Source organism: Vombatus ursinus, unplaced genomic scaffold, assembly GCF_900497805.2.
Source record: "Vombatus ursinus unplaced genomic scaffold, bare-nosed wombat genome assembly UNPS02011431.1, whole genome shotgun sequence".
Lineage (NCBI taxonomy): Eukaryota > Metazoa > Chordata > Mammalia > Diprotodontia > Vombatidae > Vombatus > Vombatus ursinus.
The window spans coordinates 3,720,394-3,740,864 of record NW_020951209.1 but is presented as its reverse complement, the minus strand read 5'-3'; the positions used below and the strand labels follow the sequence as shown (position 1 = coordinate 3,740,864).

The window sequence follows — 20,471 nt, the reverse complement described above, 5'->3', positions numbered from 1 at the left end:
ATTGAAGGAGGGAAACTAGACACACATATGCCAACCCTGCCCCACCTCCCAAGTAGGAGACCAAGTTTAGTGTGGACATATCTCAGTACTGCTACCAATGGCTATGCAGTGAGCTGTAGCCCTGACAGTGAAGGGAGAACAGCAACGAGACAAGTTTGAATCATAGCAGGACTTCATGACCAGAACACAGGTACTACAGGTGCTTGTCCAAGCTCAAGGACCACCTGGTGATGGTGTGAAACAATTCTGGGATTTTGCAGTAGCTGAGATCATACAGGGGGTGAAACGCAAAGGATTGTTGATCCAAGCTCAGGGCATGGCTTGCTTACTGGGACTTAGCTCAGGAAAACAAAGTGTTTCCTAATAGTAAAAAGAGAATAGTAAAAGGAGAGGGGTGGTCTTGGCATGAGGATACCAACATTTCCCTCTTTGGTCAAAGGGAGGGGGTCTGAAAGAACTCCTCCCATTCTGGCTAATAAAGGAGAGGCAGGTATAAATCAAGATGGCACAAAAGGCCAGGATGAGATGTTGAGTTGAAGGATAGCTGTAGCCTTAGGTTGGTGAACTCAGGGGTTAAGATGGTAAATCTAAACTTTAGGAATTAAATTAAATTTTTTAATCTAATTAATTACATTAAGTAAATTAGTTAACTAACTAATCTAATTAAGGATTAATACAATTTTGAGAATTTCCATGACATATATTTGGAAGCCAATCATGTATATATGTATATTTAGAGGAAACAGTCTAATCCTGTTGCTTTCTCAAAATTTACTATTCCATTATTTAGAAAACTTTCACATTACATCTTTGTCTTACTACTTTGTCTAATCCTTTTCCCCTTAGGAGGATATCATCCTATATTATAATTTGACCACAAATACAGTTTAAAATAGTATGATGTTCGTAACTGCATCCTACTATAGTAACTCAGAGATGTTCCACTATCAATCTATTATTTAATAGATTTAATATTGTACCTACAAAACTTCTTGATTATAGAAATTTGCTATAAAAGGAAAAAGAGGGATATAGTTATAACAATGTCATATATCATAACAAGGGAAAACCTCCCTTAGCTCTGTTTGCTTCCAGGCAATGAGTCTTATCTGACATACAATCATATAGTCACAGTTGTTAACAGTAAGGCTCAAAATTAATCAGGAGGGGAAATTTCCTTTTCAGAAAAGAGCACAGTGGGGAAATAGAGTCAGAATGCCTATCTTAGGCCAGGACAAAGTCCTCCCCAAAACTTTTTCCTAGGCACAGACATTCACCTTTAGCAGTTCCCAGACTGCAGTACATGCTATTTTCTTCTACTGGCTTCACAACAATTCAGACATCTGTCCCTATAATCAAAGCTCAAAATAATAGTTAATTACAGTCCCAAGAATTTTTACCTTCAATAGCAAAATTTCACTAGCCACAACTTAGGGCTTGAATATCTTTCCTGATATTTCCCTAACAATTAATATTTTATTTATTCTTTACTTATAAATTAAAATTATTCTGGGACTTAAGACGTACAGCAAATACCTATGAGTTGACTCATCATTAATATGTTGAAGCTACATCTTTAAACCACCCTACACACTTTCATAAGTCAAAAATTGTCAAATGAAAATTTACTATTATAATAAACTTATTATTATATTTCATAACAAAATATGCCCCATTAAATATTTAACAATTTTCAAATATTTATTTTTTATCATCCTTTTAAAAGCCTAATTCATAATCTAATAGCATCTAGATTAAAAAAGTTATTTTCAGCATATCTGTTACAATGGTCTCTCAAATTTCACAGTAGAAGAGAATTTAGAAATACAGTACTAACACAAACAATATCATGTATTTGAAACATGAAACAAAGCTTCAAATGACATCAAGTCAGTTAATTTCATTTCCAAATTATCCCACATAAAAATCAGGAGTCTAATAGCCTTTGGCTTTTTAAATCCACTTTAGAGTTATCAAGTATGGAACAATTATATTCATTTAAGGAAATAACAATAGTAATACAGTGCTTAGCCTGTGCCAGTCACTACAGATCAGGAAACTGGGGCAAACAGAGATAAGTATAGTACAAAAGTACTAAGTTTGAAATCAGAAGACTCAGGTTCAAATAACTCTAGTAGTTATTACTCTTACTTCTATAACCCTGATGTTCTTCGTGCTTTTCAGTTTTATGATCCTAAATGCCTGTTGAAATACAGGTATAATGTGAGTAGCCTTTTCCTGACTTGGTAGTCTAGTAATCTTCAGGAATTGCTTCCTGGTCTGGTCACTAATTACTTGGAAAAATGAAATCTTCAGCAGGCTTCTATAGAATTATCTTGGTGCCTCAATTGTTAATACTGTAAAACAAAAAAAAGGTTGGTTGGATACATAACTTATTATTACTGAAGCCATATTGGCTCAGAGTAATCACTACTTCCCTTTTTTAAGTGCCCAGACAATGCAATGTATGGGAGCAGGTTTAACTGTAAGGTGCTTAACAAGTTAATTGTAAAGTATTCTTAATAATTCACAGGATTCCTCTCTTTCCCTCCCCTCCCCCAATGTCTTAAAACATTTCCTACCTTAAGCTCCTAAAGAAAATCCTAATGGTATAGGATTCGTGTGTGTGTGTCTGTGTGTGTGTGTTTTAAGATCAGTTCCTCTAGAATGGTGTTTCCTTTTTCCTTCTTTCTTATCTACATGAACACATCCTGCTAACTTTGTAGTCAAGCAGCAAATTTCAGTTGTTAGGAAGTAGCTGTTTCTTTAAAAGGACAGCACTCACTGAATGCAATTTATTTCAAAAGCGGGAGGAGGTTGAGGAAAAGAAACGGGAACTAAACTGCCTTTGATAACTGTCTACTCTTTCCTTCTCTTGAATGCAGTTTTCTTTAGAGTGGTCCCCTCCCCCAGTACTCTGAATTCAACACAACCTACGTCTTTCCTATTTTCCTAGAAAAAAAAATCTTTCTGGTTTTATCTTCTAGCTCACTTTATCTTCCTAATCCATCATTCTGGCTCAGCCTCCAATGCTTTTGTCTCCAATGTCCCTCCCGGGCTCTCTCCAGATTTCCCTGTGTTCAGTTTGCAACCTGATCTCCCATTTCCTGGTAGATTCTCTTAAAGAGGCAGCAGTCAAGAAGAACAAAGGCTATTGTTTTATTTCCTCGTTTAGATTTCTCATCCCTAAAAGACCATCCCAGGTTTCTTTTTACCATTGCATTGGCCCTTAGGCGGGGGAGAAACCCCCAACCACTCATGCATTTTAAATGTTGCTTACAAGAGACTAGGCTGGTTATGAGTAGGTGTTTTAATAAATCCTGTAGCTTTCGAATGCGAAAAAAAATCAATGTAACATTTTAAAACGTCTCTTACTTTTACTTATGTGATACAATCATTCGCACAAGATTAAAAAAAAGTATTAGGGAATAAAGGGTTGCAAAGTCCGTGTTATTTTTTATTTCCTTTGCTGGTTTCCTTATTTCTTCCTCTTCCCCTCCCCCCAGGGATGTATCGGCCTTTGGAAGTTAAAGGCTGGGCACCCTCCTTCCTCTTAGTTTCAACACTTTCACCTGTTTTATCGGCAGCCCCTCCTCCACCCCTCCCCGCACCCCACCCCCACACCCCCGCCCGCCTCCCGTCCTGTATTTATTTCCCTGATGCCTGGCTGTAACCTGAGCTTTTATTTCCTGGTGGCTCCTTTAAGAGGCAGAGCTCTTTGCTGGGAATTCACGTCAGTTTCAGCACCGAAACTCTCAAGATCAATGAGCATAGAGGTTTCTCAGTTCGCCTTTCAGTTTCTCTCTTCCAGGAAGGAAAACATTAAGAGAGAAGGAGGGAGAGAAAAGAGGAGAAGGAGGAGGGAGGGAAGGAAGGAGGTAGAAGGAAGAGGAGGAGGAGGAGGGAACGGACGGATTAGCCAGAGAGAGAGAGACCCAGATAAACAGTCTCATCCACCAGACAAGCTCCGAGCCGACCAAAATACACCTCCCTCCCGGGTCCCCTGACCCCAGCCCTCCTCTCTTCCCTTTCTTCCCTCCTTCACCCCGACCTCTTCTTCCCAGCCCCCCCGGAAAAGAACTGCAAGGCTGCCTCTTCTGCTGGAGGGAAGAAGCCGCAGGATCCCCGGGGTTTGTGTGTTTTTTTTGGGGGGGGGGGTGGTGGTGGTGGTGAAGATGGTTGAAGAAACTTCTTAAATGATCGCATCTGGCTGGCTGTTTGGAGGATTTCTGGGTTGGGGAAGAGGAAAGGAAAGTGGAAAAAAACTGAGAACTTCCTGATCTCTCTCGCTGTGAGACATGTCTGAGACTCCTGTTCAGTGTACCATTAAGGTAAAGATCTTCCCCCCCCTTCCTCCTCTTCCTCCTCTTCCTCCTCTTCCTCCTCCCTCCATGTTTTAAAAAACCTTTTGGCTCGACCCCGGGGTGGGGGGTGGGGGGGCAATCGGTGTTTGCTTGTTTCTTAAAAGTGGGTTTGTTGCAGTTTGTTCTATGCGCGATCGATCTCTGAGGCTTGAGGGAAGGAGATGCAGCTTGCAGTCCATACCCTTTAATTTAACCTTGCTGTTTGTCCCCCCCCCTTTCCCCTTTCCCCCCGTGTTTTTGTTTCCCCCCTCCCCCTTTCTTTTTGACAATGAAAAGCTTTGTCACAATTGGTCAGGAAAAAAAAAAAAGGTTTGTTTTTTCAACTGTAAAACACCCCCAAGTGATTAGTGCTGCTTTTAAAAACCGTGCCTCTGTATTTGTAACCCCAACATGTGGACGGGGGGGAAATTAACTTTTATTCTGTGAAGGGTGATTTTTCTCTCTCTTTCTTTAAAACCTTAAACTTCTTCATCCTGTAATGTTGGTTGGATCCTTTCTTTTCTAAGGATTGTACATTTTCTCTCCCCTGTGATTGTAATTAAAAGCTGCAATTTTGAAGGCACTGGAAAAAGAATCCTGGTGGCAGCTTTTCTTAGCATTGCACATTGAATGTTTTTGACTTTTTTTTTTTTTTAAAGGTGAATTAGATTGCTGAATGGTATTTTATGATAAATGCATAGGAAAGTTGAGAAGGACCCAAGTAGCTAACTCCTGTAGTGCATAAGGAAAATAGAACTATGGAAGTTGCCATAGCTAAAATGACCTTCTATACTTGACAGGGCGCGGAGGAAATCTAACTGTAGAATTTTCCTTGTTTTCTGTCCATACCTTATCCCCACTCCCCCTTCGGAGTTGTAAATGCAGCTGCCGAGTGTGTTTGCAAACACAGCACTCACCCTAAGTAGTGTAATTAAGGTTGGTGGTACTGTTCTGGGTTGCTTCTGAAAAGTTGATCATGTGGGAACACAAGAAAAGCTGTACATTTCCCCACTTACTTTTCCCATCAGTTATTTATTTGATTGGCTCACTTTAACGACAGCATGGGAGAGCAGACTCCTTCCTGTGCACTTCCTTCAGTTTCTTACAAGGAAGTTTGTTGGTAGCTTGGCCTGTTTTAATAAGTGATATCAACACCTCATTTTAAGGGTACAAAAGAAAGAAATACAGTCTTCGGAAAAAGCTTCGGAAACCCTCCTTCAATATTGAGGTGCAGAGTTATATTTAGGATTTACCTGTTGAGAAAGTCAGTATTCTTTCTTATTTTATACACACACACACACACACACACACACACACACACTCACTCACACTGACACTGACACTCACACTCACACTCTCACTCTCTGTCTCTCTCCTTCTCCCCCTCCAAATACCTCTCTATCCTTAGCCCTACCTGAAAACTCATGAAAATTTAACTTCCTCCAGAGAAAGAGGGAGAGAGAGGGAGAGGGGGTCTTTTTGTTTGTTGTTGTTTCTGTTGGTGGGAGCAGGTCTGGGGTTTTTCGCCTTAGAAAAAATAACCAGTGAAATTTTTGGGTCTTGGATATTCATTCATTCATATATGGTTGTAGCTGTAGTTTTGGAGCACTTCAGTTAAAGAACTTTTAAGTATTCTGACACTTTGAAGAGCACATTTCTTTTGCTGTGCAGATTCAATTCTCCACTGCTCTGTAAAATACTGTGGTATGGATAATCTAATTTATTTCATGCTTCATAACACAAACTGAGGTAACTAAATAATAGGGTATTAAATCAGCAAATTATATTTAGCCCTATAGCAATAAATCCAACATGAGGAAAATCTGGACCACTAACAGTGCAGTATTTTTGGGAAAAAATACTTTTCTTGATTTCTCTCATAAAGAGACTACATATATCCACTGTAAACATGAGCTCAGGTAATGGTTGTGCCTGGGCAAAAAAGACTACTTAAGAGGCTCACCTCTTTGTACTAGAATAGAAAAGAAATTCTGCAAGTAAGAAAGTAAAATTGTAAAAACCAGCCCAAATCCGAAGCCAAACATTTAAGTGTAGCTTAGAAATCATAGTTCCAGTATAAATTTTATTCTTATTATTGCTTCCTCTGGCATTTAATCAGGTGTCTACTCATTATGATAGAGGAATAGGTGTCACTTGTAATTTAGGATGTCTTTAAAAATATATGTTTATATACATATATGTTTGTATACATATATATGTATGTGTGTGTGCTTAGATGGTGTGAATTTTTAGATGTTTGTGAAAAGTTCAGTTTCACACTTGCATGTTTGTTTGACCAAGAATTTTAAAAATCTGTAGGGTCAAGAACTGAAATTATATCAGACCATTTGGAAATGGTTTGGGAATGTTTCATTTCTTGGGATGTGATAAAATTACTGCATAATAAAGCATGTTTGCTGGCAGCCAATAAACAATCCTTACATGGCTTCTGAATTCCAGTAAACAACAAACTTTTCTTTGGAGTGGGGAATGAATGGCAAACACGTTTGAAGGACTGTCTGATGGATGGGAGCCTGTGTGTTGTGTTGAGGAGTTTTCTGTTGGGTGTGGGAGGGTATCTTTCTTGTTCATTCCCTCCCTGCCAACAGTGGTCCTTATTTTCTTTTATTTTCTGTCACAAGGGGCAAATCAGTGGGCACAGTTAATCCCTAAGCAACTGGTGTGGGAAAACCTGGAAAGACAGAGGGGCTGAACTGAGTCCTCCAGTTTAGGAAGGTGCTTTGTTTGCTGAGAAACTTTTTTTTTTTTTTGCTGGAAGAAAAGTATAGTAGAATTTGGAGTGGAGGCCTCTTTCCAAATGAGTGTTTCTGAGCCTGCCAGTCACTGACACTTTTGGAATTATCTCTTATCTAGGTGATGGTTGCTAATGCACATCTCTTAACTGGCTTTGATGCTGAGTACTTTACGAGCATTTTCCCATTTAGCAAGTAAAGGTCCCTATCTGTCTTACTGTAAAATAGTGTATAATAGTACTATTAACTTAATTGACTTGTTCAAGGTTGGGGGGAAAAGTTAACTGAGATAGGATTGGAATTCATATCCCCAAGTCAGACTGCCTCCTAGCCTCAGTAAGCCGTAGGAACATAGATTTAGAGCTTGAGGGAACCTTGGAGTTATTTTAACCAACCTCTTCATTTTGTAGATGAGGAAGCTGAGGCTCTGAGATCCAGGGTTTGTTCTGTGGCACCATACTGCTTCTTGTAACAGTTTCAGGCATAGGATCTTAAGAGGAGATCGAAGTGCTGTACTCAAGTCAGGAAGACCCAGATTCAGATTCTATCTTTGACATCTCTATGTGACCATGTTAACTTCTTTGCCCCTCAGGTTCCTCATTTGTAAAACAGTCATGATAATAATAGCTGTAGTACTTACCTCAGGATTGTTGGAAGACTCAAATAAGATAATATATGCTTTGTAAATTTAAAAAGACTATATCTAATCCATTGCCATATTTTATCATTTCTACCCTCCCATCACCTCTGGTATATGTTCTTTCTCTTCACTCATACAGCCATCACTATTTTCAGGCCTCATTCTCCCTTGATATGGCAGTAGCTTTTATTTATTTTTTTATTTATTTCATATTATTTTTATTTATTATATATTCTATTTATTTATTTATTCATTCATTTATTTATTTATTTATTCATTCATTTATGGTTCCTTGCTCCATTCAGCTGCCACAATGATTTTTCTAAAGCACAGGTCTGACCATGTCAACTCAATGAATTCCAGCAGCTCCCCGTTTCCTCCACGATCAAACACAAAGTCTGCTGGTTTTTTTTGGCATTTAAAATTCTTTGTAACCCGGCCCCTTCCAATCTTTCTAGTTTTCTTGTTGCCTGTTTCTGTTGCTGCCTCTGTCTGTCTTTCCAGCACCTGGGAGACTAAGTAATGGGACTGATGTCTAGTTAAATCACTAATGCTTCCCGTGTACCCCCTATATGTCTAGGTGTAACACACCACCCTCATTGACTCAGGAATTTTCTCAATGACAATCCACAAAGATGGACCTTGACTAAGATTATGTTTTGTTGCACTGGGATTTAAAATTTGCTTTCGTTTGATTATTAAGGGAGGAAATTGGGTGAGGATAAATAAAAAGCCAACTGGGAAATTTGAGAAATGACGAGCTATAGGGCTGCTCTAATTTTTCCTGGTTTCTTTGTGAGGAAGAGTCCTAGGATATATGCAGGACACCTTAGAGGTCACCTTGTCCATTCAAGTCATTTTAAAGTTGGGGAGTTTTAGGCCTAGAAAAAACTAAGTTAAGCAATTTACTTGTGGTCTGCCCAGTCAACAAGTGTTTGTTAAGCACTTAACAATTTGCCATGTTTTAGGCTTACTGTTGGGGTACAAAGGAAAACAAGGATGGTCTTTGGGCTCAAGGAGTTCCCATTCTAAAGGAGGAGACATACACAAACACACTCAAAAATAACTAGATATGTACAAGACATACAAAACATTGATGGAAAGTAAGCTGAAAGGGGAAGGCATCAATTAGCTGGTGTCAGTCAGTAAGCATCTATTTATTTATTTTCAGTAAGCATTTATTAAGCACTTACTATGTTCCAGGTAACCAAAAGACATTTCCTAGGATTAGAGCCCCAGTATACATTCCCCGCTCCCAATAATATGCATTATGTCTCAGATATAAATTTATAATAGAATACTTCTGCCACTACTAGAGCCAGAAGGGACTGGATACACATTGGGTTGGGTGGGCAGACTTGCCATTTTCCCAGACTATTTTATTTTGCAGTCAGAAGATACCTGGGTTTGAATCTCACCTACAACAGTTACTAGTTATGTGACCTTGGGCTAACCATCTCAAGTCTTTTAAGCCTCAGTTTTTCCTTCTATAAAATGGTAGTAATATTTGTAATTCCTAGTCAGTGGGCTGTGGGAAAGAAAGTGCTTTTCAGAGTTTTAATTATATATTGGTTGTGTTGAGAGCTTTTTAGCACAGTGCCTGGCACGTAATAGGTGCTGAATAAATGTTAGTTGAATGACTGGATTTGGAATCGAGAGACTGGAGTTTCAATAATGATTTTTGTTATGTTGAAATTACTGGAATTCTCAATACTATGTTAAATAAGTAGTGAAAGTAGTTATTCTTTACATTCGTATATCATAATTTGTCTATTCCCCAATTGGTGGGCATCCCCTTGGTTCTTTGCTAAATCAAAAGGAATGGCTGTTAATATTGTACTTACAGTTTCTTTCCGTCTCTCTTTTATCTCTTTGGAGAGTGTGCCTTGTGATAAGGTTGAGTCAAAAGGTATGCACTTTAGTGACTTTGGGCGTATAATTCCAAATTGCTCTGCAGTATGTCTGTACCAGTTCACAGCTCTGAATCAACTTGCCCATCTACCCAGAGCCCTCCAGCAATTGTCATTTTCCTCTTTTTGTCACTATTCAAATCTAAAGGGTATGAACTTGAACCTTAATGTTATTTTTAACATTTCCCTTATCATTAGTGATTTGGAGCATTTTTCATATACTTGTTGACTTCTTCCTTTCTTCCTTCCTTCCTTCCTTCCTTCCTTTCTTTCTTTCTTTCCTGTTTTTTTTTATATCCTTTGGCCACTTATCTCTTGGGGAAATGCTCTTGTTCTTATTTATTTTAATCTGTTCCCTATAATGTATATATCTTCAATATCAGAGCTTTATCAGAGAAACTGGTTGCAAAGATATTTTACCCAGTTAACTTTATGCCTTTTGCTTTTAATTGCATTAACTTTTTTTCAACTAATTATTTATTCATTCATTTATTTATTTTTGAAGACAATGGGTTAAGTGACTTGCCCAGGGTCACACAGCTAGTAAGGGTCTGAAGTCATATTTCAACTTGGGTCCTCCAGATTTTAGGGCTGGTGCTCTATCCACTGCGCCACCTAGCTGCCCCTAATTGCATTGACTTTGTGCAAAAGCTTTTCAATTTTATATAATAAACACTTCCCATGTAATCTCATGTGATCTTCCCTGTCCCTTCTTTTCTTGATTATATGTATGATATAATAACTTATATAAATGATATAGTAATAACTGGCATGTGTTAACTCATGTGATCCTCACATCAACCCTGCAAAATAGGTGCTATTATTGATTCCGTTTTACAGATGAGGAATCTGAGGCTTGAAAGAAGTTGTGAACTGTCCAGGACCATATGGCTAATGATACAAAGTCCCACTGAAATCTAAAGTCCCACCTTCTGCAGGAGGCCCTTCCCAACCCCCTCTGAGATTATCTCTAATTTATTCTGTGTATGTATGTATGTATATATATATATGTGTGTGTGTGTGTGTGTGTGTGTATATGTATGTGTATATATATATATATGTATATGTTGTTTGTACATAATTGGTGGGGCAGTTAAGTGGTTCAGTGGATAAGAGTGTGGGGCCTGGAGTCAGAAAGACTCATCTTCCTGAGTTCAAATCCAGCCTCAGAGACTTAGTAGCTGAGTGACCTTGGGCAAGTCAGTTAACCCTGTTTGCCTCAATTTCCTCATCTATAAAATGAGTTGGAGAAGGAAATGGTAAACTACTGTAGTATGTTTGCCATGCAAACCCCAAAATGGGGTCATGAAGAGTTGGACACAACAGAACAACCACTACCAATACTACCACAACAAACATAGTTGTTTGCTTGTCTCCCCCACTAGACTTTGAGGTCCTTGAGAGCAGGGCTTGTTTTTTCCTCCAGTTCTTTGTCTCCCCAGATTTTAGCACAATACCTGAACATATCAGGCACTTAATAAATGCTTGTTGACTTTGTCTCTCCTTAAGAATTTTGCTGTTATATTTGCCTTTTGATAATTTGGTGTCGCATGGAATAAATTAACTTAGGTAGTAATAAATACTTGTTAACTTGATTTTGTTTTCTCCATATGAATTTTGTTGTTATATTCCTAGCCCTTTGGTAGTTTGTTATAGTGCTGAGTAACTAAATGAACTTAAGTAGTTTCATATTTATTGACATTCAGATGAGCAGTTAATATCTCCTTAATGATTTCAATATTTTCATAAGGCCTATTTTGTAGTTGTTCTTGTGTGTGGCATGGTGGCTGAATTACCAAATATTTTGAATATTCTGTAGTTATTTGGAATGAAATTTCTCTTCTGATCTCTTCTGCTGGATTTTTATGGTAATATACAAAAAATGCTGATAATTTGTGTGTCAGAGGCAAGGCTCTAATGCCATCACTCTCTTAGTTTGGGTTTGATGTTGGGATGTATGAGGCACTTCTAAGTCATTGAGTATTTAGCACAAAGAAGTTTACTTTGTCCTAACACAGCAAGGCTGTGCAGCAAGGATAGAGTGGCACAGTTTCTCTGGACATAACCTTCCTCCCCCCCCCCCCCCCCCCCGGTCTTTATATGGAAATGAGTTGGTCAGCAAAGTGAGGTAAAGTGACTCAAGTGGGTTTCAGAAATCCAAGTAAGAGGTGTGTAGACTTCATGTGACTGGGACTTTTTATGCCCTTACATGACCAGGAAATTGTGTCAGAGAAGCCAGAACCATTCATGTATACCATGGTCTAGGGTCAGGTTTGTCTTTTAAGTAAAGCCTCCCCCATATTGTGGGTTGGAAGAAAGATACTGTGCCCTTTCAGGCTGTGTGGATGGATTATGATGATTTAAGCTAGACATCACTATTTGTTTTATATCCTCCTACTCTGCTGAAGTTTTTGTTCAATTTTCTGTTGACTTTCTAGGGTTCTCCAAGTAGGGAATATCATGTGCAGGAAGTAAATTTTGTTTCCGCTTTTCCTATATTATTCTCCTAATTATTTTTATATGGCATTTTGTTGCTATTACTAGCACTTGTAGTATTATATTAAATGACAGAGGTGATAATGGGCATCCTTGTTTTACTCCTGATCGTAATGAAAAGTCCTCTGGTTTTTCACCATTATATGTAATGCTGGCTCTTGTTTTCAGATGGATATTATAAGCAATATAAGTCCATTTTTTTCTATACTTTTAATTTTTTTTAGCTGAAATGGATGTTTTGTCAGAAACTTCTCTGCAGCTACCGACAGTCACATGATTTTATTGTTTTTATTATTAATGTGATCTTTTACAGTTATCCAAATATTGAACCAAGCCTGCATTCTTAGTATAATCTAACATGTTCATAGTATATAATCTTTTAATTATGTTGATATAGTCTCTGCTCATATTTTATTCAATGTTTTTTAAGTCTATATTCATTACAGATATTGGTCTACAATTTTTTTTTTCTTTGCTTTGTGTCTCTGTCTGGTTTAGGTATCAAGACCATATCTGTATCATAGAAATAATTTGGGCATCTCCTGTTTAACTAGTTTTGTAAACAGTTTATGTAATACTGGAATTAATTGTTTAAACATTTGTTAGCATTTACTTGTTAAGTCCATCTGGTCCTGGGTTTTGTAATTTTTTTTCTTTGAGAGTTCTTTTATGGCTTGTTCAATTTATTATTTTTCCCTATTATTTTTAATCTAGATATTTTATATTTTTATAAATATCAATCCATTTCATTTAAACTATCGGTTTTTCTAGTTCTTTTTTTTCACTGTTAACAGTCAATTACATTTAATTTTTTTTCTTTTCTACATTCATTTAAAAATCTTAAATTCCAAAATTCTCTCTCCCTCCCGCCCCTTCCCACCCATTGAGAAGGTAGACAACATGATATACATTATACATACATGTGAAGTCATATGAAACATACATTTATATTAGCTATGTTGCCAAAAAAAGAAAAACTCAAGAAGAAAAAAGATAGTGGGAAAAAAGTGCTTCAATCTATACTTGGATAAACTATTGGTTTTATTGACATACGCTCGGGCAAAGTTTTCAAATATTTTTCATTTGCTTTTTATTGTGAATTCTTTTCATTTTTTATACTATTTTGCTTTTTTTATTGAATCAGATGAGCTAACATTTTTTGTTCTTGTTAAAAATCAGCTCCTGATTTTATTTATTCATTAAATAACTTTTTTGCTTTCAGGTTTGTTCATTTTTTTTATTTTCAGACTTTCTGTTTTGGTGTTTAATTGGGTTTAATTGTTTCTTATTTTTTGGTTGCTTTTCTAGTTTTTTTTAGTTGTACAGCCAGTTCATTGATATGCTTTCTCTTTTGTTGATGAAAGTGTTGAGAGACAAACATTTTCCTCTTATGACTTCTCTGCTTTGGCTACGTTATAAAAGTTTTGATATGTTGTGTCATTGTCATGTTTTTGGATGAAACAATCTATTGTTGATTTGTTCCTTAATCTTTAGGATTAAATTAGTCTCCATTTAAATTTGAATCTTTTCTTCAAAGTCCTTTTGTCTTTATTGCATTATGGTCAGCAAACAATGTTCAATATTTCTGCATTTGTTATGAGGTTTTATGCTCTACTACCTGGTTAGTTTTTTTTTGAAGGTGCCATGTACAGCTGAAAAAAGTATCTATTTATATATTCCTTTCTATTTCTATTCAGTAGTTACTAGAGCTACATCAGTCTACCTTCATTTCTTGTTTATCTTTCTGTTAGGTTTGTTTATGTATGAAAGATTACGTTGAGATCTTCAACTTTAGTCATTTTGTTGTTTGTTTGTCCTTGTAATTCAGCTAACTTTTTATTTTACATTTTGAGATTTCTTTCAGGTGTCCAGTGGATTATTTCTCTTTTCTCCTTTGTCCTCTGATTCTAGTAAATCTGGGAAGCTTTTGTTTATGATTTCTTGAAATATGGCATTCATTTTTTTCTGTTTTTTGTTCATGGTTTTTAGGCAGTTCAGTGATTTTAAAATTATTTCTCCTTGACTTGTTTTCCAGATTAGTTGTTCTTCACAGTAGGCATGTTACATTTTTTTTTCCTGTTTTTAAAATTTTTTGATTTTTATTTTAATCTTTTTTTGTTGTCTTATGAAATCATTGAGTTCTGTTTGGTCTGTTCTAATTTTCAGGGAGTCTGTTACTTAGGTAAATGTTTTTAAACTTTCTCTTCCAAGGTATTCTCTTTCCATATTTTTCCTATATATATGTATTTTTTTCATTTTTCATTTTTCTTGATTTTATTTCTTCCAGGTACTCTTAGTTCATTTCACCATATTTTTTCTCTGAGCCCCTGCTTCTAGTTGAATTTCTCCATTCTCCTGGGCGTTACTTTTAGACATCTCTTGACCCATAATATTTCTTCACACTTGTCGATGTGTCTTTTCTTTTTGATCAGATCTTCAGCCCAAGTTCCTGATTTTTGTCCTGGCTGGAGCCAACCTTTGCAACCTCTTGCACTCTTGGACAGAGAGGTTTTGTCCTGACCTTGACTTTTTGGGCTCCTGTGACTGTTTTCTACCTCTCCTGCTGTGCCTGGACTTGGAGCACTCAGAACATACTTTCCAGTCCAAACTAAGATCTCTTCAGTGTGTATCCCTGCTCAGAGCACTGCTGTAGTATTCCATCCCTTTCTGTGTCTTTCCTATGTGGGGCACTGCTATGATCTTTTGGCCTGTTTACCTGGTCTTTCCCATTCGTATTTCTCTTTCAGTTCTGTGACTTCTGGTTGCCTTTTTTGTGCAGTCCTGGGCTAGATAAAGGATGCATCTCATATGCATCAAAATGGCAAGAATAACTAATAGTAACACCATTTAGTCTTGATGGGAGTTTTGGAGCAATGGGCACATTTGTAATTGTTGGTAGAATTGCAAATTTGTAGAAATTCTTCTTTAGGAGCAACTTATAGTACACAGCAAATTCTTCTTTTTCTTTTTTTTTCTTTAATAACCATCCCTGGAAATTCCATTGTTGGAAATATTTCCTGAAATTGTTATCAAAGAGAAAAAAAGAGCTATCTAAAAATTTCCACAGTATTAGTTGTAACTGTAAAAATACTGCATTCTAAATGTTCAACCATGGGGAATGGTTAAGTAAATTATGGTAAAACGCTATGGAACAATACAATGAAGATAGACAAGTATGAGGAATACAAAGAAATCTAGAAAGACCTGAGTGAAATAATGCAAAATTAACAAAATAGAACCAGAGCTACAGCCCACATACTCTTCAAGACCACAAAGATGAGTGAATAGGAATGAAGAGGTAGAATTTTATTACATTGTGTCTGTTGAAATCTGTTTATTTTAATGTAAATAATTGCAAAGTAATCTTAATTAATTACATTGATGATTTATAACTTCTAAAAGAAGAAGTGTTTAAAGGCTCACTGGTTTGGTTAGGAAAGTTGGAGAAGGAATCCCTTGGTCACATAGGAGATTCTGGGGAAATTGAACCACTTACTAGCTGTATGACCTTGAACAAGTTACTTAACTTTTCTTGGCATCAGCACCTTGTCTGTATAGTGAGTCATAGATAGATTTAAGGGGGGGTCTGTGAACTGTGGATGGAAAAAAGAAATTATGCCTTTATCTTTCTTAATCTCCAAGTGAAATTTAGCATTTCCTTCATTTGTTTTAAATTCTCTTTCCTGAGAAGGGGTCTGTGACACAAAGATTAAGCTAGATCTCTGAGCTCACTTTGAGGTTTGATCCTATGAGCCTCCATGAAGGCTTGGAAACTTGAGGTGGGGTTGGGGGGTGAGGGTGGTATGTGAGAGAGACTGGTGTCCTGTGAGAAGAAAATGTCATTCAGAGGAGGAGATATTAGAAGAGGTCAGGAGAGGAGAAAGTTAAAGGAGTTCTTTATATAGAGAATGAGAGGAGATATGGAAAAACGCAAATTCCCAGTATTCTTTGGATACTGTTTCCCCCTTACCATATGGGAGCTTGGTTGACCAGCAGTGATTTTGATTTAGACTTTCTGCAGCCTGTAGGAGTGAGTCCCTGGGTTGTGTTAACAATTAGGCACAACCTAGCTGATATGTCTCAGACTAGGTAAAAGATTTTGCTCTCTATGGATGGCCAATCTTATACCATTTACGTGAATCAGACTTCCTATTTAAAGCAAGACAAAATAAAAAAAAAGCAGCAGTTGATTCTTTGAGAGGCAGCTACAGAAAAATATCATCGTAGGAATAGGGAGGGCGTTCAAGGAAGAAAATACCGATTCTATAGCTCTGGATTGTACAAATGAATTCTGTCAAACTAGAGAGGACTTGCTGATTATTTTTACACAGTTTGTTATTTTTTTTTCCAAATTATGTTTTGGTATGCTGATATGTGTCTGACTAAACCTTTCTCAAATTAAAAAGTTTGGAGAATATTGTTATTAAGTTTTCTGTATGTACCAAATTAAAACAAAACACATTTTTTCTATGTGAATTAGTTTGGGAGAAAGTACTATGCTTGTTTTTGAATGCCAGATAGTGTAGTAACGTAGTTATTGGCCCTCTTGGTAGAAGAGCTGGATTCAGATTAGAACTGGTTGTGCCTGCCTGGAATGCCTGCTACCAGAAATGCTGAGGCTGGTAGATTTCTGGAGCTCTGGAGTTCTGAGCTGTAGAGTCCTAACCCAAGAGGGGGTGTTCACACTACCACCAATGTGGTGAAGCCCACAGGAGTGGAGGGACACCAGGCTGCTGAAGAAAGAGCCAGCCAGCCCCATCTGTTGATAAGTGGTGGGATAGCTACTACGTGGCTGCTTAACTTGCAGCCTGGGGGAGATGGAGAGATTGGTTTCACACTTTGGCTGGGACATTTACTAGTGGTGTGATCTTGGGCAAGTCAACCTTTTCAAACCTGTTGTTATCAGTAGAATAGGGACAGGGATGCTTAATAGTTCCATGAGGTAGCTAGTATGTGAGGAGATGCTTTGTAAATGGAAAAATGTATTTTAAATATGAAACTCTTATCATTATCAGCTGGTAACCCCTGAAACTTTAATTTTGTCATCTTAAAATGTTAACACAAATATTTGTAATCCCTTCCTCCTGTGGTGTTGGTATAATAGAATGAGTCCTTTAGTTTGGAGTTGAAGGACATGGGGTTGGATTCTTAATCTGTTACTTATTACTGGTGTAAATTTGGGAAGGTGAGTGCTATAGTACATGGTGTTGGTTCTGATTTTGAATTCTGCCTCAGGCTCTTACAAGTTGAGTAGTAGTAATTGACATACCTACTTGGCAGCTTGCTTAGACAGTTAGACCTCCTTGTGCCTCAATTTCCTTATATGTAAAATGGGATAATTGATGGTAGCTGCCTCAGAGGGTTATTGTGGGATCAAATGGAATAAACTATGTAAATTGTTTACAGCACTAGTTTTGATGATGTCATATAAGCTCTGTAGGCTTCAGTGTCACTTTTTGTAAAATGAGGGAGTTGTCCTAGATCAAAAGTTCTTAACATTTTTGTGTGTCATGGATCTCTTGGCAGTCTGGTGAAGCTTATGGACCCTTCCTCAAAATAATGTTTTAAAATGCATCGGATGAAATACATAGGATTACAAAGGAAACCAATTATGTAGAAATAATCATATTTTAAGATATATATTTTAAAACTATATATTTATGTTTAAAATAATTTTTAAGTCAGATCAAAAGGTTCTGAGACCCTTCATGAAAAATGAGTTTGCTCCTAACCTCTCTGTGAGAAAAAGAGCAAGGAAAGTGAGGTTACACCAAGGTCATAAAAGAACCCTCTGTTAAGGAGACAGGCAGGACAAAGGACACCTTATATATTTTTCTCTTCCCTTTTTTCTGTTGCAACTCCTATGGGGAAATAGGGGCAGCCACAGTGCTCAAGGACCACATGGAGAGGGAAGGATGCCATGAACATCACTGCCCAGAAGCCACCAAGGCTTGGGGACTACCATGACTGGTTCTCCTTCTTAGTTTTACTTGAGCCTGGGATGGGGAGTAAACACCCTGCTTTTCCTGACCCCCTTTCCTTCTTATGAGCCTCTGGTGTATGTGGTCTGGATTTTGCTAGAGGGAACTGTGAGAAGATTTTTGGTGTTGACTGCCTGTCCAGAGAGTGTTTGGTTTAGTTCCCATTTTACTTTATTCTATATACGATAAACTCTGTGATCAGGTCGTATGATTTCTGATTCTGATTACTAGGGAGAATGACCTGAGAGAGTGGAATTCTTTAAAAGGTAAGGGATCAGAGTAAGCTACAAGATAATAGATTTTATAGTTTCAATATTTAAATAAAATTCTATTTCTCATAGACCAAATTGAAACTTCACCAGCAAGGACCCATAAAAGCTACCTCTGAGCCACACACTGATGCCGCCATGTTGTAGAGCAGTATGCCTCCAGTTTGCTTAGTCTTTCTGTCCTGTTAGAAAGTGGCTAACTGGGGTATCTGCATGGCAGTTCCCAGGTGTAGGAAGATTTTGGTTAGCTTGAATGCATAGACACTCTGAGCTACTTTAGAAGCCCTTGGCTGGATAATTAACACAATGGCAGCTGGCTCCCTGTATGATTAAGGGAGGAAGTACTGAGTCAGTATTACATAAATTACTGCTGAATTTCAAGGATTGTAGTAATAGTAGCTTACATTTATATAGTATATTAAAGTTTATATGATGCTTTCTTAGCTCTGTGAGGTGGGTTATTATATCCATCCTTATTTTACCGCTGAGAAAACTGGCACACCTAGAGATTATGTGATTGGCTTAAGGTCATTGTTCAGTAAGTTTCAGTTGTGTCTGATTGTTTTTGACCCCATTTGGAATTTTATTGGCAAAAATCCTGAGCTGGTTTTCCATTTCCTTCTCCATTTTACACATGAGGAAACTGAGGCAAATAAGGTTAAGTGACTTTCCCAGGGTCACATAGCTAGTAAGTGTGTGAGACTAGATTTGAACTCAGGAAGATGAGTCTTCCTGACTCCAGGCCCAGTACTCTATCCACTGTGCCACCTAAGGTCGCATAGCTATTAATGGCTAGAACTGGAGTGTTAGAGGTCAGTTACTGCAAGTCCAGAATCTTTTCTATTGTACCACAGGGGAAGAATCACACTCTGATTCTGTCTGACTCTATCTAGATCAGAGGTTCTTAACTTGGCATCCATGGACCCTCCCATGGGTTTGTGGGTTCAGGGGAGGGTCTGTGAACTCATCTAGGGGAAAAAAAATTGAGTATTTGCTTCGATTTTGAATGTAGGCAACAAAGAAGTCTGAGAATGGGCCCATAGCCCTCACTAAATTAATTGCCAGGGGGGTTCATGATGCAAAAAAGTTAAGAATTCCTGCTTTAGACTCATATGTGTGACTTCACAAAAATGGTTGTAGAGATAAATCTGCTTCTGAGGTGCCGTTTGTCTCTGTAAATGATATTACTATGGGGGCAGCTAGGTGGCGTAGTGGATAGGGCACCAGCCCTGAAGTCAGGAGGACCTGAGTTCAAATCCGGCCTCAGATCAAACACTTCACACATACTAGCTGTGTGACCTTGGGCAAGTCACTTAATCCCAATTGCCTAAAAAAAAATGATATTACTATGATAATTAATGATAGTGTTATTTATTAGGGGTCAAATTGGGCACATCCGATGGAGAAAGATCTGTCTCTAGAGGTAATGGATTCCCCTTCCATGGAGGTCTTCAAGCAGAGGCTGGATAACTGCTTGTTGGTGATAGACAGTGGGCATTCTTTTGGGGTGTAGGTTGGACTGGTTGACAGCTGAGGGTCCCTTCCAGTTCTTAAACTGTGTGATACTAAGAGTTGGCTGAGATGCTTATGGAAGCAACCATTTTGGTCTTCATGAGGGATAACAGGTTATTATGCTGCCAAAAGTAGTGATCCTATTTTCAACAAGAATGGAAACAAGGAGACTATCTCCCCATAGGATGCTCCATTTTTATCTTTCTGCTATGGCCAAGGAACTGCTAAGTATGAATAAAGTGTAGGCATGTCTTCCTACTAAAGGGAAGGCAAATGGGCTTTCCAGGTTATCAGGGGAAAATAAAGGTGCCCCCCCCCCCTTTTTTTAACAGAAGAAAGACTTCAAGGTAAAAAAGGAAGAAGAAAAAGAATCTGAGACAGAAAGGATTCCTGACTAAGTAGGGCTAGACGCTAGAATATAATATAGAGGAGAAAAGGAAGGACCATTGGAGCCAAGTGAAAGTGATGAGGCTCTTTGGGTAAACTGGGGAGCCAGACGTCTTTGGCAGGAAGGAGCTCTTTGCACCCCAAGGAAAATGAATGTGAATCCCCAGGGTCATCCAGCGC

The 20,471-nt window shown here is 37.8% G+C and overlaps 1 protein-coding gene across 2 annotated transcripts in view; it reads left to right on the top strand.

The window, feature by feature from the left end:
• The first annotated feature begins 3,708 nt into the window (after positions 1-3,708).
• ETV6 (ETS variant 6) overlaps positions 3,709-20,471 on the top strand; it is a 335,835-nt gene continuing 319,072 nt past the window's right edge. For both annotated transcript variants that reach the window (XM_027856399.1, XM_027856396.1), the window contains exon 1: positions 3,709-4,331. In XM_027856399.1, coding sequence (XP_027712200.1) covers positions 4,299-4,331 — 33 coding nt within the window. In that variant the 5' untranslated portion in view covers positions 3,709-4,298. The remainder of the gene's footprint in view (positions 4,332-20,471) is intronic.